We start from the raw sequence: 26,347 nt of genomic DNA, 5'->3' as shown, positions 1-26,347 counted from the left end.
TTATAGGTTTTTGTATCCTATGGTAATTTTTTTTGTTTTTGGCCAGCACTTTTTAATTACTTCGTCTATTACAAAGATAAACAGTAGGGGGCTCAATAAATCTCCTTGTCTGACTCCGTCGTTATTCGTAGATTGGCTGTAAATAAGATTGCCTGTTCTTTCCTAATTTATGGTATTGCAATACAAACTCTGGATTGTGGTTATCAATTCCATATCCACTTCCTTATTTGTCAAACTTTGCCATATTATTTACTCTCTGCTAACCATGTCAACAGCTTTGTTCATATCTAGGAATCCCAAATATACCGTTTCATCTTTTAGAATGGCTTTTTCGATGATCTACTGTAGAGTGAAGATATGGTCCTGGACGCTTTGTGCTGTCCTAAACCCACTTTGAGTATCTGCTAATCTAGGCTCGACTAAATTCCGGAGCTTCCGTTCTAGCAAATGTCGTAGACTTTTAATGTTGAACAGAGCAACGATATGCCTCTTTTGTTCTGCCATTTTGTTTTTCTTGTTTAACCATTGTTTTAACTTTGTTTCTTTGGTCTTTATATGTTTCGTAGACCAACTGATTTCTGTTTCGTATATACATTTTCCATAAACGTTTCTTCTCCTTCACTTCTTTTTTAATATCTGCATTCCACCAGCTCGTCTGTTATTTCTTGTTGTTTCTTCGTGTAAATCCACAAAAGTCTTCTGTCGTTGTTAAGAGTATTTCTTTAAATCCAGTCCATTTAACTTCCACATTGATATGTTCACTTTTATCAATATGTTCGAACCTTTTTCTGTTTCTGTTACATACTTATTCCTGGTTTGGAATGTATTATACGATAATATATTATATTCCTCTGGCGATTGCATGGAGAGGCTAAATACTTATCGGAACACCACGTACTTCCTTGAGTGTGTGTTTAATACGAATCTGAGCTCCAAATTTCCGAATTGGCTCTGGTTTCTGAGATATCCTAACCTAAATGCGCAAAAATAAGTTTTGTCACGTTATGTAGCATCGTAATATAATTTTTCTACCAGAAACAGAGAATTTTTTTATTATGCATTTTCTAGTCTTCTAATCTATACTGTGGTTCATTTTTTAAATAGGAGAAGTAATTCAAATTTACCGCTCCATAATGCTTGTTTGTAATTGGTCGAACCGCAAGCAAGCTTACTTCACTAAATTATAAAATTTTGACACTAGTGACATTTATAAAATTTTGACACTAATGACATTTAAAATTAATAGCTTAATTAAGTTATATCGGCGATTTTTTGTGTTTTCTGCGATATTTCTATAATTTTTAGAAATTTAGTCTGTATTTATATAAAAAACAGTTGTCATTGGAACTTCTTAGCGATGTATTAGTACTTATTATAATATTTATGGATTACCGTCAAAGGCCGTTATAATCAATCAGAAAAGAAGATGGATGTGGTTAATTTTCTATTGATATTATTGGGTGTAAGTCTGTCTGCTGAGTTCACTCCTCCTATTTAAAAAATGAACCATAGCACCTTTATAGGAAAATTAAAATTTTTACGATAGGATTATACTCTAAGTCAACGTCACTACAAAGATAACAAAACATCCCATTTTATTTGAAAATTTTATGAATATCTAAAAAAAAATTCTACAAAAATTTAATTAGGTTAAGATAATAATAATATCACCTTCACATAACATGCTATCTGTAAGTGGATAAATACGTTCTAAATATGTGGATATATCTATAAATATAGTCCGGATATATGCCACATACATTATTATTCCAAGTATCTTTAAGCAGTGACATCGAGTGTTAGGCTTCAAAGATGAAGGTTTTTCTAAGTATTAGTATTGGACTTTTTGTACTTTGTTCAATAGAATCAAGGTCTCTAAATAGCAAGCTTTCTAAAAAGCCAATATTTAAAGACTTTTACGGAAAGCTAAACATAGAAGTAAGAGGAAACCCTGGAGAGCCACTGATATTAACTGACTTGATTAAAGCAGGGAAGCTGGATGAAGCTCAGAACCAATCACTCGTGCAAGGATTGGACACAGAGGTTAAAAGTTATTCCGGCTATTTCACTGTTGATAAAAAGCATGATTCTAATATCTTCTTCTGGTTTTTCCCTTCACAAAGTGATCCCAGTTCGGATCCGGTTGTTCTATGGCTCCAAGGAGGACCAGGATCTACATCCATGTTTGGACTTTTTCAAGAAAATGGACCTCTTACATTAAAAGGTAAATATTGTTTTAACTATGATTCTAATATTCTCATTCTTTAGTACGATTCTCTTAAACTGTTTACCATGATATTATTCGTATTCGTTGAATATTTTCCTACCAATTGGAGCAATTTATAAGTCTCTCTACGTGCAATATTTTCGTAAGATATTCAAATTTTATTGCTTTTATTGTATTTAAGATTTCCATTTCTTTATCCATCTTTTTCAGAACCTTTTTGTTTGGGACGTGATCTGTCCACGATATTTTCAGAATTTTTCTATACACCCACAGCTCCAATGAATCCTTTTTTTGTTGATGTCGCATTGAAGATCCAAGTTTTCATTCTATAAAACAAAGCAGAGAAAACGTAGCACCTAGCCAACTCTTAGCTCAAACTTCAAATCTCTTATGCAGAGCACTTTTTTCATCTTTTAAAAATTTGCTATAACTTTTTTTGTCCTGATTTTGATTTCCTGAAAGTAACCATTTGTGGAGCTGATCATTCTTTTTGGATATTGATATCTACTGGTTTATCTGTCCGACATTAGTTCCGTTTATGAAAATATGCTCATTAGTTCCTTGAGTTTTCGATATTCTCATCAATTTTGTCTTCTTGACGTTTATTTTTCAAGTTCCTAAAATGTCATGTGTATCCTGTATTACTTTATGGATGTAAGACCTGGATCATGAAGGTTAATCTGATAAATTAATTAGAATCCTTCGAGATGTTGTCATATCGTAAAATGTTCAACATATAATGGGTCCTTGAATATCTGGGGCATATAATGAGAGGCAGCAGTTACCGGATACTCTAGTTAGTACTCAACAAAAATATTGGTGGAAAAAGAGTAATTGGTAGGAAGAAATTGTTATGGCTCCGAAACCTTCGTCAATGGACGGAGCGCTTATGCAGCGGAAGATCGAGAAAATTGTAATGAAAGCTACCTATGTCTAAAATTTGGTCACGGTACTCAAAGAAGAAGATACAAAGAAGAAGATATTTGTGAAGTTATAAAATTTTTCAGTTTATATTTTGGTGCTGTATACATATCTTTTATATGAGATACTCTTACTTGTACTATTTCGTGTCTGGATCCGGCTATTATATAGTTATATAGTTTTATATATAGTTTATATTATATAGTTTTTCTGCCTAACATCGCGACACGTCTATACCCTTTGTATTTGCGAGACATAAATCATCGAGGGTACACTGAAGCCTTGGTCCAACGACGCATTGAAGAACGCGATGAAGCGGTTTTCCAATTTAAACATCGGCAAAGAGAGAGAAAATATATCATAATAGTGCAAAGGAAAGATCACACTTAATAAGTGTGCACTTAATAAATATTTACGATTAACTATTTAGATGGGAAATAAGTCACAATTAAATTGAAAAAATAATTTAATTAACGTTTCGACGCCCAAATCGGGTGTCGTTGTCAAAATACAAAATACTAGATACGAGAATAAACAAAAATGTTGTTGCTAATTAAAAAATGCTCCTAAAAATTTATTTAATCTGACTCATTTATAGGGGAGGGGGGGTATGATGGGGTAGCTAAGGAAAATAACAAAAATACAACATAATTACTACGTTTATTACTATTATTAATTGTTGGCACGTTACGTCATTAATCTAACTATGATTTGGTACAATCTTTGGAAAATCAACCTATCACATTTTTCAACAATTAGCCATTAATAAGAACATTATGAAAAAGCATCTTGCCCCATACTATGGGGTATGATGGGGTAATGGAATTGGGGCATGATGGTGATGCTAATTAATTCTCACATAACAAACAAAAATGTGCATTTGCTCCAGATCTTCATTGTCCACCCTAGCAAAAGCATTGTGAGCTCAACATCCACAGATCTGGCAGCCTACCCAGGGTTCTGACGATGTCACTTTATCTATGGCTGTTTTCATAGCATCTCTCGACCACTCTCCTCTTTTTGTTTTTTTTCTTGTAAGTACGTACCATGGTATTATCTAAAATAATAATCCAATGTTATTTATTAAGAAATTTAAATTAACCCAGACTTACCACCAATGTCCCATCATACCCCGCACCCAATACCCCATCTTGCCTCAAAAGGTAACTTTGAAAAAAAAATTCACTAATTAAATGTTTAACGTATTCACACAAACAATATGCCATTATTAAAATAAGAATACTAGTAAACAACGATAAAAAAGACATTAATGAGGTGATCATAATTACCTTAAAATAACGATGGTTGTCCTTGCACAAAATTAGATCAACGGATCGCTAAAACAGTTTTCCGTTTGTAAACAAAAAACGCGTGCACTCTCATTCACGGTTTCTCTTGCAGGGACCGTCAGTCGAATGACTCTTCCTATTGAGTTACTGCATTCTATTCACCAACTTGTAGTTTCTTGTTTGTATGCGGTACCCCGTCTTACCTCGAGACCTCGTCATGACCCCCATTCCCCTATCGGTAATTCAGACATATATTATACATTTTAATGTATAAGACTATAAAATGATATTGCCAATATTTATGAGTTGCGTTCCTGTTACGAATTTGCTAAAAGATAGTTCATTCGATTACATGAAATCAATCCCAACTCAAGAATATCCGTCACAAAAAAATCATAGCATCTGATCTGTCTTTAAAAAGACAACCAAATGCAACAATGACAGTAAAATTCTCGCGTTAGAGATTCCATAGTAAATCACGAGGGAAAACCAGGAAAAAACCTCGTGATACTATACCGACCTCGTAAGTATTTGGTGTTACATTTAATTTACTTTCAAAAATTAATACCAAATTCGGATTTTAATATGTTTATATTATAAATAATATTAATAATGCATAGATATACAATAAGTAATACTAAAATATAAAATATGTACTAACTCGATATGTTATTGACTTACTAATCGTGGTATTTTCTTTCGATTGAAATCCTCTTTTAGTATGGGTAACCACATCCTACTGCATTCTACCGAGGAATTTGCAATACAATTGGTTTCATTTAGAATAATTAGAGCCGCTTCTTTGATTTTTCTCTTTTTACTATCTGATTCTTTCAGGACTATACTTGAATCTCTCTATTGAACTCTATGTTCATTATCCCATGCGTGTTGACATATTTGAGATCTATCAAATTCTCTATTTTTAATATTAGTGCAGTTACTGAAGGTGAATATGAGCTATTACCTCCGATTTTGTCGAACCTCCATCGATTTGCACGAAAATTGGTGAGTGGTTAGAGGATATCTCAAGGAACAAAGGTGACATGGTGCCAACTTGCGCTTTTACCCTGGGGGTGGATGCCACCCCTCCTCGGGGGTGAAAATTATTTTATAAAAAATAACCCAATTCGATAGAGCAACAAATTATAAGCAAAATTTGTTAGATAAAGTTATTAAAATAAATCAAAACTTTTTGAGTTATTAAAGATCAAAGATTTTAATTTTTCGTGAGAAAAATGCATGTTTTTAACCAATTTTTCATAAATAACTCAAAAACTATAAGTTTTTACAAAAAAGTTATTATTGTCAAAATTGAGGCTAATAAAAAATCAAATAAACTCCTTACCAGAAAAACCTTTCAATGTTAACTGAAAGTGAGTTATAGGTAATTTAATGTATATTTCTTTCGTCGAGTACCCAAATCTAAGTATTCAAGCTTAAATACCGAGAAAATGATGCATTTTATAACATAAACTTATTAAACATTTGTCAAAGCTCATTGAAATATCTATCAAATAAGTGCTCGAACAAGTTGATAGCATTAAAGTTTATGCACCAAAAATGTTTCAAAATGTATCTTTTATGTTTTTGGTTTTTTGTAAATAACTCCGTTAAATTTTAAAGTAGCAAGTTCATCTAATAACTGGTTGAAATTTTATTCCAAGAGCTATTAAAAAGCGTCAAAATAGTCATTTATACCCTTACTTTTTTAAAAATAAAAGGTTAAATGGCCCCGGTTACATGGTTCTCGCAGCAAAATTGAAATTTTAAACGTTTATATCTTGGTTATTTTTTACTCTACGAAAATAGTAAAATGGGTAAAGTATTTGTTACAGAAAAAACTAAAATTTAGTTATTTATCATTTTTTACGCATATTGAGTATTTTTGGCGTTATTATCAAAGGAAAATGAAAAGTACGATAATTCTAAAAATTCTGATTTTTTTAAATTATACCTTTTTTTTTCAAAAATATGCATTCTAAACCGGTCAAATTTGTTAAAATAATTAACTATGATAACATAAAGAAATTCTTGTGAGGATTACTAAAAATTTTAATTTTTGCGGAAGTGGCGTATGTTTAGTTTTTAACTTTTTCCTAAAAAAACCGAAAGGGTTCTCTTATTTTCATCATAACTTGCTTAATTTTGATGCTATTAACTTCTACTGAAGCTCATTTGATAGGCATGCCGAAGTACTTTGACAAGTGCTTAACAAGTATATTCTATAAAATGCATCGTTTTCCCGTTATGTAAGCTTAAATACTTAGATTTGAGTACTCGTCGAAAAAAATATACATTCAATTACCCATAACTCACTTTAAAATAACATTAGTTTAGTTCTTTAAGTAGGGAGTGTATTAAATTTTTTATTATCTTTAATTTTGGTAATAATAACTTTTTTACAAAAGCTTATAGTTTTTGAGTAATACGTGAAAAACCGCTTTAAAACATGCATTTCTTTAAGAAAAAATAAAATCTTTGATATTTAATAACTCAAAAAGTATTGATTTATGTTAATAACTTTATATAACAAATTTTGCCTAGAAGTTGCCCCTCTATCGATTTCTGGTATTATTTTTAATAAAAAAATTTCACCCCCGAGAAGGGGTGGCAACCACCCCCAGGGTAAAAGCGCAAGTTAACATCATGTCACCTTTGTTTTTTGAAGTATCTTCTAACTACTTACCAATTTTCATGAAAATCGATGAAGGTTCAACGAAATCGGAGGTGAAAACCTTCAGTGACTCCACTATATAAGACTGATGTTCACTTATTCTAATGTCTAATGGTCTTGATGTTTCACCTAAATAAAATTGTTCGCATTCAAAAGGTATTTTATAAATGCAATTCTTTATTTTTTCTTGTTCATTATTAGGTTTAGTTTTAGATAGAATAGATCTCAATGTGTTTGTTGTTTTGAATGTTGTTGAAATGTTGATTTATTTCCTATTGTTTTAAGTTTCTCGTTTTAATTTCTTTATCTCCATTATTGGCTAATATATTTATGGAGTATTTCGAAACTAATATCATTTCTAAACAAAATTTAAAACCCACACTATGGTGGAAATATGTAGATGATGTGTTTTCAATATGGCCTCATTCGCTCATAGATCAAAATTGTTGGATACATTCCTGAATATTATAAACGATCAAGGAGAGACAATAAAATTTACAATGTAAAAGGAATACAATAACACTTTGCCTTTCCTTGATGTTTTAGTTTCAAAAATGGATACTGGATATGAGACTCAAGTGTATAGAAAACCAACACACACCAACAGATATCTCAATTACAAATCAAATCACAACATCAACGTTAAGAAGGGAATCATTAAATCCTTATATGATAGAGCCAACATTACTTGTTATAACGAAAATTCATTTTTAAAAGAAAAATAAATTGTTAACATCTGTTTTGTTAAAAAATGATTATCCTTTATCGTTTATAAATAAGGAATTGTCAAGATTGAATCGAATGGAACAGAACAACTTAGAACGGGATCCTACAACATTCACAAGAAATAATATGAGGAAAATATAAATACTATAAAAGGACTATCCGAGAAACTTAAAATAATAGGAGATAAATTCAACATTTTAACAACATTCAAAACAACAAACACATTGAGATCTATTCTATAAAAAACTAAACCTAACAATGAACAACAAAGAACATGGAATTGCAATTATAAAATACCGTGTGAATGCGAACAATTTTATTTAGTTGAAACATCAAGACCAATAAACGATAAAATAAGTAAATATCAGTCTTATATTAAAAATAGAGAATTTGATAGATCTCAAATATGTCAACACGCATGAGATAATAAACATAGAGTTTAATGGAGAGATTCAAGTATAGACCTGAAAAAATCAGATAGTAAAAAGGAAAAAATCAAAGAAGCGGCTCTAATTATGCTAAATGAAACCAATTGTGTCGCAAAATGCTCGGTAGAATGCAGTAGGATGTGGTTACCCATACGGAAAGAGGAAGCCAATCGAAAGAAAATACCACGATTAGTAAGTCAATAACTTGTCGAGTTAGTACATATTTTATATTTTAGTATTACTTATTGTATATCTATGTATTATTAATATTGGACCAAGAAAATGGACCAATAAATTTTCAATTTAAAAATCTTTTAGTAATATTTTAATATTTTTAAATATTATCAATGTTGCTATTAGGATTGAAAACTACTTCATCTTTCAATTGCCAGATGACGCTAGTCACCTAGACCATTTACGTCAGTTGCGGTGTGGAGGATATACTTTCGGTGTTGGTCAATTGGAGTATGGAGTAGCAGGCCTACGTTCTCTCCGATGAGACTCCAAAAAGAGTCGAAAATCGTCGATTCGGAGGGCTGGACTGCGCTCCGTATTCTAATTGAAAAATAAGATTGTTTTGCCTTCGCATTTTAACTGAATAAAAATGGAATTTTTATTTTATTATTAATATTATTTATAATTTAAACATATTAAAATCAGAATTTGGTATTAGTTTTTGAAAGTAAATTAAATATAAGACCAAATACTTACGATGTCGGGATAGTATCCCGAGATTATTTCCTGGTTTTCCCTCGTGATTTACTATGGAATCTCTAACGCGAGAATTTTACTCTCATCGTTGCATTTGGTTGTCTTTTTAAAGACAGATGACATGCTATAATTTTTTTGTGACGGATATTCTTAAGTTGGGATTGATTTCATGTAATCTAATGACCTTTTAGTAAAGTCGTCCCAGGAACGCAACTCAGAAATATTGGAGATATCATTTTAAAGTCTTCTACTTTAAAATGTATAATATACTTCTGAATTGCCAATATAAATTAGTCAGATTAAATAAATTATTAGATATTTTTTACTTAGCAACAACATTTTTGTTTATTTTAGTATCTAGTATTTTGATTTTGACAACGACACCCGATTTGGGCGTCGAAACGTTTATTAAAATAATTTTTTCAATTTAATTGTGACTTATCTCCCATCTAAATAGTTAATCGTAAAAATGCCACAAGGAAATAGCTTCAGAACAACATTAATAAATATTAATACTTTTTTTGATAAAATCGGTCGGACCCAGAGTAAGGACCATACGATACCAGTGCAGTGGGGGCGATATAATTTTTATTAATTTGGTTAATCCATAAAATGATAAAAGTCTTAACACAACGTAGTTAGACATAGCAAAATTATCTGATTACTGATCGAATCTGCTCCCTAGATAAATACTGAAAGGGGGACGTTTTAGCACTTGAATGTTAAATCTCTTTGAACTGTGTCAGTTTGTTGCCACTTTATCGAAAAATTATTCACGCTTGCCGTGGCAATGAAAATAAAGGAAAGAGGCAATAAATTAGTGTTTGCTATTAGCTTCATAAAAATAAAAAAAACTATTTTGAGAGAAATTTCGCTATTTTACGTTGCTTTAAATATATTTCACGTTGTGTTGAATCACGTCTTCAGTTTTTATCTTTTTCTGTTACATTTTTTTATTTTACTCGGCCTGTCGTTTCAATTATGCATGTGAGTTCTTTTTAATGGGCAAAGTCTGCATACCCTCTGGTGCTCAAACTTCTGTATTTCACTACATTCAAAAAGTACGTCGGAAATAAACTCCTCTTGAACTCTGTTAGCCCCATTTGTATTTTAATTATTTCGGCCATTGTTTTTATGTAATATTTGTGTAGTATTGATCTTATTCAATATTTGATCTAAACTATCCTATAAATACCGGGTGTCCACTTACATTTTCCCCCATTTTAACTGCCTATAACTTCTAAACGGCTTAAGATAGAAATATACGGTTTTCGATGAAATGTTTTATTTTAGTAAAAGTTTTGTCTGAATGGATTAAATTTTTTATATCGCTTTCAAATACGAAAACAAAAATGGCGGATTTTTGAAAAAAACGTTGTTGACTTTTTTTTAATAGAACACCCAGTATATTTTTTTGTAAATTGAAAGAAAGGTCATTCGCCTATCCAGCGATATAAAGTTTTTCAAAATCGGTTGTCAAATCAATGAGTAATTAATTTTTAAATTGAGCGGTGCAACGTGGATATCACATACATAAATAACATAACTATTGTAAGCAAAATGATATTATGTTATGTGATTTCCACATTGCATCTATCATTTTAAAAATTATTTGCTCAGTCATTTGACACCGATTTTAAATAATTTAATATGGCTGGATAGATAAATGACCGTTTTTTCAAGCTACAAAAAAATATACTGGGTGTTTCAATTAAAAAAGTCAACAACTTTTTTTTTCCCAAAATCCGCCATTTTTTATTTAAAAACGATATAAAAAATGGCCATTTACCTAAAAGTTTGAAAAAACGGTCATTTCCCTATCCAACGATATAAATTTTTTTAAAATCGGTGGTCAAATGACTGAACAATTAATTTTTAAAATGAGAGATGCAATGTGAAAATCACATATTATGTTATTTAGGTATGTGATATCCATGTTACACCTCTCATTTTAAAAATTAATGAGTTTGGCAACTGATTTTGAAAAACTTTATATAGCTGGATAGGTGAATGACTTTTCTTTCAATATACAAAAAAATATTCTGGGTGTTCCATTAAAAAAAGTCAACAACGTTTTTTTCAAAAATCCGCCATTTTTCTTTTCGTATTTGAAAGCGATATAAAAAATTCAGTCCATTCAGACAAAACTTTTACCAAAATAAAACATTTCAGCGAAAACCGCATATTTCTATCTTGAGCCGTTTAGAAGTTATACGCAGTTAAAATGGGGGAAAATATAAGTGGACACCTGGTATATAGGGTGAGGCAGATAACTGGCCTATTAGAAATATTTAGAGAACTAAAGGCAATAGAATCATGAAAATTGGAATGAAAGGGTTTTGAAGGGTGATCTATTTAATGAAAATATTTTCATCAATTTGCCACTTCTGGTTATACCGGAAGTTGCTTAAAACTTCTTTTTTTTAAATGGGACACCCTGTATATTTTTACATTTTTAGGTTCTACTCGATGTCTTCTTTCCTAAAATATGCGGTTTTGTAATGTTATACAGGGTAGTTTAGAAGCTAATTACGTTTTTTTTTTATTAATTTCGTAGCAAATTTCACACCCTGTAGAATTGTAGTAGTTGGATATCAAAAACTCTATTTATGTTGAAATAATTTTTAATATAGTCAACTAATATTAAAAATTATTAGTATAATGAGGATTTTCTGAATTTTCTTAAATGGAACACCCTGTATTTTAGTATTGCAATGAAAAGACATTTTATGGTATTTTTTATTTCTTAAGCATTCCCTATACCTAAATGATTTAATTTGTGCTTAATTGTTAATCGCGCCAAGAATATTAACTACGTAGGTATTTTGATAGCTCAACCATTGTCGGCAATTTTAAAGATCAGTCAAGATTAATATGTATTTATTTCCGAAAAATTGTTTGTGATTGAATATTTTCACGGCCAACCTAATAAAATTTAATGTATTTTTTGTTGAAATTAATGTTTGGTTTGAATCACCAATAACTCACAAATTAAAGCAGTTGGGTATAGGAAATGCGTAAGAAATAAAAAAGTAGCATAAAATATCATTTCATTACGATAATAAAATATACGGTGTTCTATTTAAGAAAACTCAGAAAATACTCTTTCCGAGTTTCGACCAACCCTGTATAGTACAATTTAGCATTTAGCTAAACTAACAAATTTAGACTATATTAAAAATCATTTGTACATAAATAGAGTTTTTGATGTCAAACTACTACAATTCTACAGGGTGTGAATATTGCTAGGAAATTAAGAAAAACAACGTAATTATCTTTTAAACTACCCTGTATAACATTACAAAACCTCATATTTTAAGAAAGAAGGCATCCAGGAGAATCCAAAAATGTAAAAATATACAGGATATTCCATTAAAAAAAAAACGAAGTTATAAGCCACTTATAAGTAGCAAATCGATGAAAATATTTTTATTAAAGGGATCACTCTTCAAAACCCCTTCATTCAAATTTTCATGAGTCTGGTTCCTTTAGTTCTCGAGATATTTCTAATAGGACTTTTATCTGCCTCACCCTGTACATTTTGTGCGTGAAATTATAATTATTATTTCTACAGATGGTGAGCTTGGTATTAGACCAACGTCTTGGAATAGAAATCACTCAGTTATCTACATCGATCAGCCAGCTGGAACTGGATGGAGTTATACTAATGGAGGATACGCCAAGGATCAGCATAAAGTAGCCACTGATTTGTACGAAGCCTTGCAACAATTTTTCACCCTCTTCTATCAATACCAGGAGAGAGAATTTTTCGTTACAGGCGAGTCTTATGGGGGAAAGTATGTTCCCGCTATAAGCTATAAAATTCACCAAGAGAACGAGGATGCAAAGTTGAAGATCAATCTTAAAGGTTTGGCTATAGGTAATGGTTTTACTGATCCTAAAGTACAAGTGAGATATTCAGACTACGTCTATCAACATGGACTCATTGATTTGAAAACGAGAAATGCGCTCCACAAAAAAGAAAATAAAGGTAAGACTACTTTTTAAAATCTGATTTATTGTAGATCGATTAATTGATTGTAGATGCACAGATCTATATCACAGTTGTAGATTTTTTGTGGCAAAATTTAGAACTTAATTGAAGAAAATGAAATCGTATATGATCCTATCTTTTTTAGATTTTTATGAGATGGCTTAGATTAGATCAAATTCTCTTACAAACAATTTTACATAAAACTTACATACAATTTTAAGCTCATAAAAAATGCTATAAATTACAACAGAACATAATTTAAAATATATAATATATCAAAGAAAAAAGTTGTTGTTGCCTTTTATTTGGCAATTTAGAATAGAGATTGAATTCAAATTTTAGCAGCCAGTCCAAAACGCGTGCTCATTGATCGTGACGTCATAAAGTTCAAAATGTTCAAGGTATGCGCCATTAATTCTTTACGTTTAATATTCGTGTACTTCTTGTAGTCATTTTATGATGTATCTCAGTTTTACAATTCGTCAGAGAGTTGCTGCGTGCTATATACACTCACCGGCACAAAATTCCGCCACGCAAAATGTTTTATTAATTTTGACAATTTATAACTTTATTATTTGTGCTCCGATTTTCAAGATTCTTGCACCAGTTTGTAGGTACATGTATTCATATTGTTTGGTATTATTCCGGTAATAAAAAATTTTGCTTGCACGTCATTGTACAGGGGTGAAAAAAAGCGTTGTATTTTTTCCTAATTTTAAAAAATTCTGTGGAAAATGGAATAGCTGATTTTGTTTCATAGTCCTGTCATATTTTCCCGGAGGCATCACCAACACTTCTTGTTTTTGAATTATCCGAATATCTTTTTTCTTGTAAGAGCTGTACCATTTTTTGTAAATAAAAACATTGATTGACTCATACAATTGAGGTTGAATTGATAAGATTAGAATGGCCCGCATGCAGCCCAGATCTCAATCATATTGAGCATTTATGGGATGAATAAAAAAAGCTATTTGCCGTCATCCTAGGCCTCCAGAAAATTTGCTACAGTTATGGCCCTGGTAGAGGAATATCAGGCAATTCCCCAGGCAAGGAAAACACATCTTTATTAGATGCTAAACAGATTACGAGCAGTCGTTGCTGCAAGAGGTGGACATAACCGCTATTGAATTGTTGTGTTTTGTTGTTAAATTTGTTTTGTTTTTTTAATTTTAGTGCATTCGATATTTTTAATTAAATAAACCTTCAAAGCAGTGTTTTTATTTACAGCTCTTACAAGAAAAGGGATATTCAGATAATTCAAAAAACAATACTTTAGTAATACCTCCAGGATAATACAACATGAGTATGAAACAAAATGAGCCCTCCAATTTTTCCACAGAATTTTTTATCATTATATATTATTTTAACTGACATCAATACCTGTACCTACAAATTCGTGTAAGAATCATGAAAATCGAAGTACAAATAATAAAGTTATAGATTGTCAAACTTAATCAAAAATTGTGGGTGGCGGAATTTTGTGCCAGTGAGTGTATTTCATAATATTTTGAGAATTTATAATAAGTTTTTTTTTTAATGACCGAAGAGAGTTTTTATAAAGGTCAGTCTGATAACTTACCAATTATAAACATAACACTTTATTATTATGATTATTAGTTTATTTTAATTTTATAATAAGAACGGTTCCAGAAAAATGTTGTAATGGTAAATACTACTCAATATGTAATGTACAGCCGGTTCCTAAAAAAACTGATACGACTCTTAGTAAGATTTGATCATGTTGAGCAGTGTATTTGATTGATCTGACATTATTTGATTTATTATGACAGACAAATAATAAAATAAACAAACAACAGACAACTGATTACATATTATGTTAATTCATAAATTGTACTAATTATTAAGGTCTAAATGTTTATATTATTTTGAATTCCTATATTTTATAAAGAACATATAAATGATAGTTTTTACATCAAATAGATCACATAATTATTGTAAACGTGGATTATACAACAAAACAAATTAATATTCAATTCAGCCCTGTAACTTATTAAAATAAATATTATAGAAGTTTTCAGGGACTTTCAGCCCTCGATAATAATGTAGTCTTTCATTTTGAGTTTAAATTTTTCAAAAATATTTATTAGTTTTCTCAGGATTCGAAAAAAAAAATGAATACAATTAAAATACATTGAGAATTTTGACATGCGTCACAATTTTGCATTAACTCAATGTAAAATTCTAAACTGTTGAATTCCAGCTTCCCTAATTATTTGACAGCAAATGACATTAGAAACTACTTGTAGAGGATTGAAATATGTATTGAAAACAACTGTTAAAATTGGTCTACGTAATTAAACATATTCCAAAATTTTGTAAAAATGTAATACACTTCAGTTTTCAGCCCAAACTTAGGCCACACACAATGCAATATGTTCACATTTTTGAACTGTCAATATTTTTATTTTATCATCTATTGTTTAAAAACAATACAGTTGATAAGATACCCTCAGTTGCGAAGAAATTATTAATAATAAAGGTTAATAATAAAGTCTAATAACCGTGGAACAGAATAATATATCTGACAAATTTTAAGATTTGGCAGTGACATTGACAGTATGTAAATATTAAGTATTTATCCTTCAAAATACACTGCCCAATTTTCTACAAAATACGCTTCAAGAGTCGTATCAGTTTTTTTTGGAACCAGGTGTACATCTACCAAAATTTACCAAAAGTTCTATTTTCTTTTTGTTCAAAATAGACTTAATTTATCAAAAAAAGTAATAAGTCGACACCAGATATTAAAAACTTACATTAAAATTATCCTCGAATACATGAAGACCTTGAGAATGAAGCAAAAGTCTTTAATGTCCTTTCAACATGCATATAACCACTTTATTAAGCTCCGCTTCTTATCCACTGCATTTCGACATAATGATTACAATATAATATTTTTGTTTTAGCTGTACAGGATATAACATCAGGGGAGTACTATAATGCATTTGAATTATGGAATGAAATCGTAGGCACTATACAAGAATATACGGAATTAGATATATACAACTATCTGTCACTTAAAGGAAGCGCTGCTGATGAAGAAGAGTTAAACGAATTTTTCAGTAAAGAAGAGGTAAGAAAAGCAATTCACGTTGGCAGCACTGAATTCGGCGATGGTGAGGTTTATACAAATCTTGAAGAAGATATTCCCAAATCGGAGGCACATAAAGTCGCTGAACTCTTAAAGCACTATCGAGTTTTAATCTACAATGGGCAAACAGATCTTATAGTTCCTTATGCTTTAACAGTAAACTATTTGCAGCAATTACACTTCCCTGGGTCTGAAGAATACGCAGAAGCAGACAGGACTGTATGGCATGATGATAACGATTCCGATGTGGTTGCTGGGTACGTGAAAACAGCTGGAAAGTTAACAGAAATTATGGTTAGGAATTCTGGCCATATGGTACCGACAGATCAACCAGAATGGGCTTTGCAGCTCATTAATAAATTTACCAGAAATATACCTTTTAATTAAATTTAATTAAAATTATATAGTATTTAATAAATACGCTAAACATTTTTGATGAAAATTTATTACTTCTTCACGTGCCTTCTCCGCCACCACTCATTACTGAACTTATCTTTAGTAGTAGTTATCTTTTAAGTTCTCGATAGAATATAGTAGACCTTGCTAGGATGCGACTCTGTCCACGCGAGCCATAGTTATCTCCTAATCTTCTGGTATTTGGGAGAAATTATGGCCTAAACCCGCTCTCCCACATAATTATTATAGTTTATCTTCCCATATCTTACTCTGATACCAGACAGCAGCAACATCAGTACTAAGATATGTAAGAGCAATGATCCTGAATCGGATCATTACAGCGATAAAAAAGCAACGGGAAACTTACTCATTATTCTTTCCTAGTATAATTATATACTAAAAAAGATAGTATGTATGTATAATCACACAAGAATAAAAAACCGCTAAACGCCGTAAAAATAAGTGGCGCATACAATATTCCCGCTACAAAAGATCTGATGTTAATATTACGTGTAGTGGCGCGAAGATGTATTTTCATTTTAATGCAAAACAAAATTCTGGTTTTATTTTTTTGATTTTTTTCATAATATTTGCCCAATTTGAAGTAAAACGTGCCACAAAAGAGTAACTTTGATACCGTTTGAATTTTGAAACTCTTTTGTGGCGCGTTTACTTCAAATTTAGCAAATATTGTGAAAAAATCTTGTAAAATAAAACTACAATTTTGTTTTGCATCAAAATGAAAATACATTTTCGCGCCACGTAATATTCATATCAGATCTTTTGTAGCTGGAATATTGTATGCGCCACTAATTTTTACGGCGTTTAGCGGTTTTGTATTCTTGTATCAGGAGTTTTTCAAAGTTATTTATAAATTAAATGTATAAAGTTGAATGCACTGTTTCTCAATTACACGTTAAGCTTTATAAATGGTCGCCTTTGTCGCATTATCTCCCAAATAATCTAGTGTTCATCGAATGTACACTAGATTTTTTTTCTATTCGAAATAGATTGAAAATAATATTGGGATGGTCGGTAAATGAATTCGGATTGCCCGTTGCCAGATCAAATTAGCGTCGTAGCCACTACAACTACATAAACCATTTAGAGAATAATCGTTAATTGGATTATACGTTTGTAGCTTAATAACTGCTAGATGGCTTAACCGATTTTGTTTACTAAACATGAGTTTGAATTATACTGACAAGTAGTATCTTATGCATCTAAGGTCAATTATGATAACTATAGCTATTACAGGAATTATTGAGCTTGAAAAACAGTTTTTCCCATTAGAAATAGATTTGATCATACTTATGAAGCCTATAACTTAAAAATTCGAATTTCCCGGATATAAGGCATACACCGCTAGATTCGTCAAGAGTCCTTCTACAAACGTTCAGTTATGGGCGTAATTCGTAGGTTGAAATTTTGAGTAATTGTCGAAAAACCAAAATTTTTAAAGTTTAGTTTTTCAGTTTTTCGGCTATACTGAGCCGTGTTTATCTCTGATCCTGACAGCTTAGACACCATTTGAAAGTTTAACTCAACGCTATTGATTTGGTGTATTTACTGTTTTCCTGTCTCTTCTTGAACCGAAGATATATACCCCCAAAAAATATGCCGTTCTGTACCTACCAAGTCCTGTAGCTGGCTTATGAGTAGTCAAAACTCACAAACTACACCGGTTCTGAATCGCCTTTTTTAAATAAAAATTGACTCATATTTCTGAGCTCGGTAACTTTTGAACGGTATAACCGATTTTCAAAATTAGACATGCGTTGGAATGGTAATGATCGAAAAACAATAAATGCTGTATAAAAGGTATATTTAAAAAACCCTCAAAAGGGCCACATCAATTCACATAACTAGTTTTCGACTGGTTTACCAGTCATCATCAGTGCTTACGTGCAATGTACATGTTAGCCACCAAAATGCTATTTTACAAAAATATGTGGGTCAAAGCCCATTTCAAGTAGTCCGTTAAGGAAACATAAGTATAAAAAGCTACCTTAAGCCTTGATGTTTAAAATATAATTTAATTTGCCCTAGGTAACATCTGAAATTTGATAATGATCGCTTCTATTAAAAGCCGAAAAGGTCGGAGTTAAATTTTTGAAGCTTTTGGGAGTTTTGGGGACGAGAACGAAAAGCAGACCCTAAATAGGAATGAGGTTGACATATGAATGGATGAGTCTTTTCCTGATCTTTAAGATGGGAGTTGGCCCAATTTTCAGTTCAGTCAGATTTAGAAAATCGAAAATTTCGTGTATATGTATATAGTGTCGGGTGTAGGGGGTGTAGGTGTGCGCCACTGGCGAGAACTTCCGTTCTCTGGTAATACTAGAAAGCCGTATTTTGAAGATTAGTTGGGTAGATAGGGTCACAACAGGGTTTTGCAACGTTTGAATAAAAGTTGTAAAGTAGTGAACATGGTTAAAAGGCGAAATTGTAATACTTTGATTATACATATTATAATGCTTCACCTAGAACAATATCACATACTTCACCTTGTCATGCAAGGTAAAATAATGGGAAAAAGGAGTGTGGCCGCCGTACAACTTTTTGGTTTAAAAACCTACGCCAATGGTTTGGGAAAACTAGCACTGAACTATTTCGTGCGGCTATGAATAAGACAATGATTGTTAATATGCTGGGCAACATGAGAGTCAACGATCGACAAGCGGTCTCGGCACCTTAGGAAGTATAATCAGCATGACAATTGAAATATAGGATCAGTCCATGGTAGACTTTAGATAGTCAGAGTGTACTAAGAATCCCCTGATGGAATTTAAAAAATTGAACGTGAAAAATAAGAAATATTTTTCAAGTGTTAAATCAGATAATATAGAAAAAGAATTGGCATGACCGAAAATCTATATTCTTGGAACTAGTGAGGTCACCTTGCCGGGTAATGGTAAATGCGTCACAATCAATGAAATGCCATTTTGGAAGCGACAGTCAATCAAATCCATCCAAACGGAGTCAGAATTTTGGTTTATAAAACTACTACGCCAGGGAAATAAGGCAAAAATTTACCATGTTCTGGACACTTGAGCAGCCAGGTTGCAAATGGGTTTTTTGGGTACTATATACCTAATACATTATAAATACAAAAATGCCCGTCACAGTTTGGACGAGAAATTTAGTTATTAACAAATAAGGGTCAAAAATGGGAGTTTTTTCGTTTAAATCGCTGCAGGTAAAAATAGGGTAATTAAATATCTTACTTATAATATTTTTCTTTTAGTAGATGGGCAAAGGTATAAAACAGCGCTTTTTGAATTTTGTTCCGATCATTTGTTGCTTCGGATAATGCAAAAGAAAACTAAAATGTTGAAAATAAAAAATTTGCTATAACTTTTGCGAAAATGAATTTAAGACTTTCATATTGCACGAAAAGTTGAGTCAAACAGTCCACACAGTGCACAAAAAATTTTAAGACGATTGGTCGGTTAGTTTAAATTTTATTCAATTTGTTTATCCCAAAGAGCTTTTCTTCGCAATGTTATTGTTCAGAAAATATTAATGCTATAGCAATTATGTGGAAACAATATGAAAGAAGAATAGTCATATTTTCAATGCATTTAAAAAAATCATTTGTATCACTACGAAAACAGTTTAGTAAAATAGAGTCATTTTTGGTTTATAAATAATTTGAATAGCTTTGTTAACATTGACTGTAGTCTAAAACTACAATGGAATTTGAAAAACTAGTATCTTTATACGAATTTTCAAAAAAAACTTTTCGTCCAGGTTAATGACGGTCAAAGTTAGCCAATTTTTTTATTTAATTGACGGCTACTTTGTTTATAACAATTAAGCAACCTAACTAGAGCCGTTTTGAAGTTGAAGGTATATAGTTTATGTGTAAAAGTTTGAGTAAACTTTAAACCTCAACAAAGTGAATAATAAAGTTTTAAAAATGGCGTCCTAACGAAATGGATTCGTGGTCGGTGGGGGGGAATTATTAAAATCCGTGCCCTCCAAAAATGAAACTGATTCTTCAAACATATGCTGCGATTAATATCGTCGGAGCTTGTTGATAGGTTTTGATCATAATTTTTTTAATTTGTATGTACTCGTAGTCTTAGAGAGTACGTCATGTACACACATCCCCACCTAACATTAAAAAATGTTAGTGGGAACTCCGCTTATCACTCAGGGATATGAAAAATAGATTACGACCGATTCTAAGACCTACCGAATATACATATATAATTTCATAAAAATTGGTCAAGCGGTCTCGGAGGAATATGGAAACAAACACTGTGACAGGAGAATTTTATAGATGTAAGTATATAGATGGCAATTACCAAATAGGGGTTGGTGATAGAAGAGTGAAATTAAGGGTTGTACGTATTTTTTAATTCTACATCATATAAAATTAAGGTAGATAATTTTGTCCAAACAAATAAAAAAAATATCAGGGGGGTAACCCCCCTTATAACTTATGGATATAAAAAATAGAGTAAAACCTATTCTCCGTACTATAGGATATACGTGTAAAATTTCATAAAAATCGGCCAAGCCGTTTCGGAGTAGTATGGTAACTAACACTGTTACAGGAGAATTTGATGTATATAGAAGTAACTGTGAATTAAATAATAGAAGTGGCTAACTTTGACCCTAATTAATCTAGGCAAAAAGTTTTCTTCTAAAAATTCGTGTAAAACTACCAGCTTTTGAAATCCTAAAGTAGATTTACTCTATAGTCAATATTAACAAAGCTATTCAAATTGTTTATAAGCCAAAAATGGATATATTTTACTAAACAGTTTTCGGAGTGATAAAAACGATGTTTCAATGTTTTTTTTCAATACTTTGAAAACATAACTATTCTTTTTGCATGTGGTTTCCACATAAATGCTATATCATCGTTATTTTCTAAACAATAACATTGCGAAAAAAAAGCTCTTTGCGATAAACAAATTGAATAAAATTTAAACTAATTGACGAATCGTCTTAAAAATGTTTGTGCATTATATGGAATGTTTAACTCAACTTTTCGTGCAATATTAAAGTCTTAAGGCCATTTTAGCAAAAGTTATAGCACATTTTTTGTTTTTGAAATTTTAGTTTTATTTTGCAATTTCCGAAGCAAAAAATAATCGGATCAAAATTGAAAAAGTGTCATTTTAAATCTTGGCCCATGTACTAAAAGAGGAATATTATAAATAAGATATTTAATTACCCTATTTTTACCTGTACCGATTTAAACGAAAAAATTTCCATTTTTGACACTTATTTGTTAATAACTAAGTTTCTCGTCCGAACTGTGACGGGTATTTTTGTATTTATAATATATTAGGTATATAGTACCCAAAAAATCCATTTGCAACCTGGCTGCTCACGTGTCCCGACAAAAACCTTATTTCTCTGGACTATACCAATAGATGGTAATTTTATTTCATTAGATTATAAATAAATTCATTCCTCTATCTGAATCAGTAATTATGTTACAACTTCATACTAATTTAGTTAACCTTCCGATGACCAACCTTTTTTTGTTACACGGATGACCAAGGGGGGAAAATGACCCCAGGTCAAAAATGTCTAAAAATGACAATTAACAAAAAAATTAAGTTTTTTTTTAATTTTTTTTATGGCATGGACTTTATGTCATTCAGCCAGTCAAAACATGAGTATTAGTGTCATGTGTAGTGTGTATGTTGAGTAAATGTCTTATTACTTTGCAAAGTCGACGTCATTAGCGTAAAACTACTTGGAATTACAAATAACAGACGGTATTTTACTAAACATCAACTTCAGAATATATTTTTTATTCGTAAAATATAGGGAATTTTTTTTATTTCAAAATATGAGGATATCTAGAATGATATTAAAGTCAAATAAAAAAATGAGTTAAAAATTGAAAATACTTTTGGATTTATTAAAGAAAAACATACGCTGGGGTCACAATTTCCCCCGCTTGGTCATCCGAAGGTTAATTGGTGGTGTCAATGCCAAATTAGGCAAAAATAAATGCAAATATTTGATTGGAGAACATGGACTGGAGCGAACGCAATGAAACAGGAGACGAAACATTGGTTGAATTTTTCCAATTAAAAAGTGGTGATAACAAACACGTTATACACCCTTCTACCAAAAAAATTATATACTAGGAAGTCGTCCTAAAATATATCTTGTTATATTTCTATTTGATATGAAAATTAAATTTTAATAATTATAAACAAAATTCACTTTAATATAAAATATTTTTAATTTTCTCAACCTCGGGCATATAAATTTAGAACAACCTGTATACAACAAATTGTTATATTTAATTTTAAGAAGTGATTAGAATAAGCGTACGAAACTCGGAACAATGTGCTTAGATAAACAAAGTGAATGACGCGTACCATTATCGTTCTTCTCGGAAGGTCGATCATTAGCCTATGCTAAATAAAACTCAGTGAAATAGATGATAGTTCATTATCGTTTTTCGCGGAAGGTTTCGATCATTAGCCTATGCTAAATAAGACTCATTTGAAAGAGAGAATAGGTCATTAAAATTTGTAAATAGTTAGAAAGTATTTTAGAATGGGATTTAAATATTTTCTTTTGAAATCCATTAAGCATATTTAGAAAGATTAAAAATTGGTTTTGAGGAATATTACGAATGAGAGTTGGTGGTGGAAGATTGATTTGTGAATCTGGAAGGGATATTTAGAAAGTAGGGGAATGGATGAGAAAGTGAGATCAGAATGTTTTGAGCTGTCGAGAAGTGAAGTCGAGTAGTAGACGGTAGTGTACGGAGAGTGAGAAAGCCGATGTAGTTCCGTGAGTGTGGAGTATCTATCGTGGAACGAGAAGTAGGCCAGGTCGAGAGTAAAAGAACCTCCTTGAGCCAAGAGTGTCCCGGTAGCTGATAGCAGTTTCGAGAAAGGTAGAACACAGCATCACGACAGACGCAGGAACGAGAGCTATACGAGCTAGTTTTTAAAAGGAGAACATTACTGGAAGCCAGGACGAGGTTTGATCGCAGCCAAGGATAGCAGGAAACGGGTCTTGTGTGAGGACATTTTCAGTTCACCAGGAAAAGGTCAGTCTCATTTGTTTGGACATGAATGTATGGGTTTTTCGTATTAAATTCCACATAAAAAATTGAATAACATAATCAATAATATCAGAAAAGCTTCATCAAACTTAAATAGAGTTGTTCCTAATAACTCCTAATAGTTAAATGTTAATAAAAACTTTCAATTGAAAACCAAAAGGAAATAAGATTCCCATTTGTAAATGTTATGTTTAAGAATAATAAGAAATAGCAAATATTAAGCATTGATTGCCTTTTAAATAAAATAAAAAATATTTTGATTATAATTGTAACCCATATGTGTATTTTTTTTACTCTTTTCTTTTCTATCCCGATTAGGAACCATTAAGAAATATTTAGAAGCCACGAAAGTAAGTAATTAATTTATAATTCGCCCTGAGATTGAAAACATATTGATATGTGATCTGGTTAATTAATTAGATTAGTATTAATACATTGATTAAATTAAGTGACATATAAGAATATTATCTCATATCAATAATCAAGATCACATCAATATGTATACGATAAAATCTTAAGAAACCAAATAGCCTATATTATGAAAGGAAGACGATCCAGATTAGAAATTAGATTCGCAAAAACGTGTCCAGGTAGTGACGTAGGTTCTGATAACCATACATTTGTTACTGAATTTAGGTAACATGTAAAACAGCCTAAACAGAACCAAAATAGAGACAACATCGATCTCTCTTCATAAAGAAACAGGGAAACAAAATTTCAAATTTCTAAGTAAATCAAGAACTACTCCAAGCTAAAATTGATAAAACAACAAAACCTATGGACACTATGGACACTAGCTCAATGGACAATTAGGAAGGCGAATTAACACGGAGAATTTGAAACCAAGAGGTTGAAGAATCGACAGGCATCTTATTATACATTGTGCCTTTTTTATGCCACGTGGATGCTACTCCCTCAATTTAGTCATTTAGTCAACATACAGCATGTATTTTATAAGTACACGAAAATTGTAAAAATGCTGGTGCACGACGTAAAGCATTATTTGTAGTATCAGAACGAATATGTGAATTTTCTATTCATTTAGAATAGAAATATGCTTTATTGTCACTGAAAATTATACAATTTTATGGACAAAGCTTAACATAGATTCACGAAAAAGATATACATAACAATAACAATAACAAATACAATTTTATAAAATTAGATAAATCGTCAATAAAAAAATATATAAACAAGTTAAAAAAAGTGAAGTAAAAAAACAAAAACCATTATATTGCAAAATTACTATAAATTGCAAAATTGAACCTACAACATAATATAATAAAACACAAACAAAGGAACTAATAAGTTTAAGCTGCTGTATGTGACACCCAAATATAGATAAATACACTTTAGTTACTTGTACATTACTGTGATTTCTTAGTTAGTCATTAAGAAACTCTTCTACTGAATAATATGGTCTTTTAGATAAATGAGCTTTTGTCATTTTACGGAACTTGAGAAAGGATGTTGCAGATTTAAGTTGTAAAGGGAGATGGTTGTATAGTTTTTTTGCGGAATATAGTATAGATTTCTTTACTAACTCAGAAGACGGGATCGGTAAATAGACATCAAAAGTTGAATTTCTGGTGGAGTAGTCATGATGAGGCCTTGCTGGAAAGACATGCATGTGTTTACGAATTAAGCAAACAGTTTCTAAAATATACAAAGATGGAAGGGTTAAAATTTCGTGATCTTTAAAGTAACTTCTGCAATGGGTTGTTCTTCTGAGGCCAAACAGATATCTTATTGCTCTTTTTTGTAATTTGAAAATAACATCAAATTGGGCAGCTGTACTAGACCCCCAAAAAGGAAGACCATATCGAAGATGAGACTCGAATAAAGAAAAATATGTTATTTTAGAAGATGCTAAATTGAGTTCCTTCGAAACAGATCTTATGGCATAGCAGGCCGAGGCGAGTTTCTTACTTAACAAATCGATATGAAGGGACCATTTGAGGTTGCTGTCTAAAAGAATACCAAGAAATTTTACAGAATCAACGGTAGAGATCTGGCTGCTATTCACAAGCAGGGGTTGAAGAGCACCTTTATATGATAATGCTACCGTTTTATCCACGTTAAAGGAGAGTAAATTAGAGTCAGACCAGGTTTTTATCGTAAGAAGATCAGAAGTTATAGTTGCATGAAGAGTTGCAATAGTTGAGTTGCTCCAAGTGATACTGGTATCATCAGCAAAAAGAAAAATTTTTCCATCGATTTTTAAATTAGTGATGTCATTTATAAAGATCAGGAAAAGTAGAGGACCCAATACTGAATCTTGTGGTACTCCACATATAATGTTTTTGAGACTAGAGTCAGTATCATTTGCTCTAACCAATTGTTTCCTATTATCTAAGTAAGATTTAAACCAATTCAAACAAATACCTCGAATTCCATAGTAATTCAGTTTTTTAATCAAAATGTTGTGATTTACACAATCAAAAGCTTTGGAATAGTCACAGAAAACAGTGGCAGTATAAAGATTATTGTTTAGTGCTTGGTAAACCTCGTGAAGTACAGAAAACATGGCATCAGTTGTACATTTATTAGTTAAGAAGCCGAACTGATTTTGTGATAAAATATTGTTATCAAAGAGAAAGGACATAAGTCGGGTTTTTATGAGCCTCTCAATAATTTTGGAGAGTACCGGTAGTAGGGCAATAGGTCTATAGTTGCAGGCATTAGATTTTTCGCCACCTTTATGAAGAGGAATAATAATGGCTGTCTTTAGGCACTCTGGAAATTTACCGTTTTCAAAGGAATCATTAATTAGTGACACGAGGAGTTCTAACACATTATCTGTGAGATTTGA

The 26,347-nt window shown here is 31.3% G+C and overlaps 1 protein-coding gene across 1 annotated transcript; it reads left to right on the top strand.

Moving 5' to 3' along the window:
• The first annotated feature begins 1,666 nt into the window (after positions 1–1,666).
• LOC126892697 (venom serine carboxypeptidase-like) lies at positions 1,667–16,514 on the top strand. The gene is made up of 3 exons (XM_050662331.1): positions 1,667–2,224; positions 12,551–12,967; positions 15,898–16,514. Exons 1-3 carry the CDS (start codon positions 1,813–1,815, stop codon positions 16,467–16,469), a joined length of 1,401 nt encoding a protein of 466 aa, XP_050518288.1. The 5' UTR covers positions 1,667–1,812; the 3' UTR covers positions 16,470–16,514.
• Positions 16,515–26,347: the final 9,833 nt, after the last annotated feature.

This window comes from Diabrotica virgifera, chromosome 9, assembly GCF_917563875.1.
Source record: "Diabrotica virgifera virgifera chromosome 9, PGI_DIABVI_V3a".
Classification (NCBI taxonomy): domain Eukaryota; kingdom Metazoa; phylum Arthropoda; class Insecta; order Coleoptera; family Chrysomelidae; genus Diabrotica; species Diabrotica virgifera.
The sequence above is the reverse complement of the archived record's forward strand: the minus strand, read 5'-3'. Positions and strand labels throughout refer to the sequence as shown.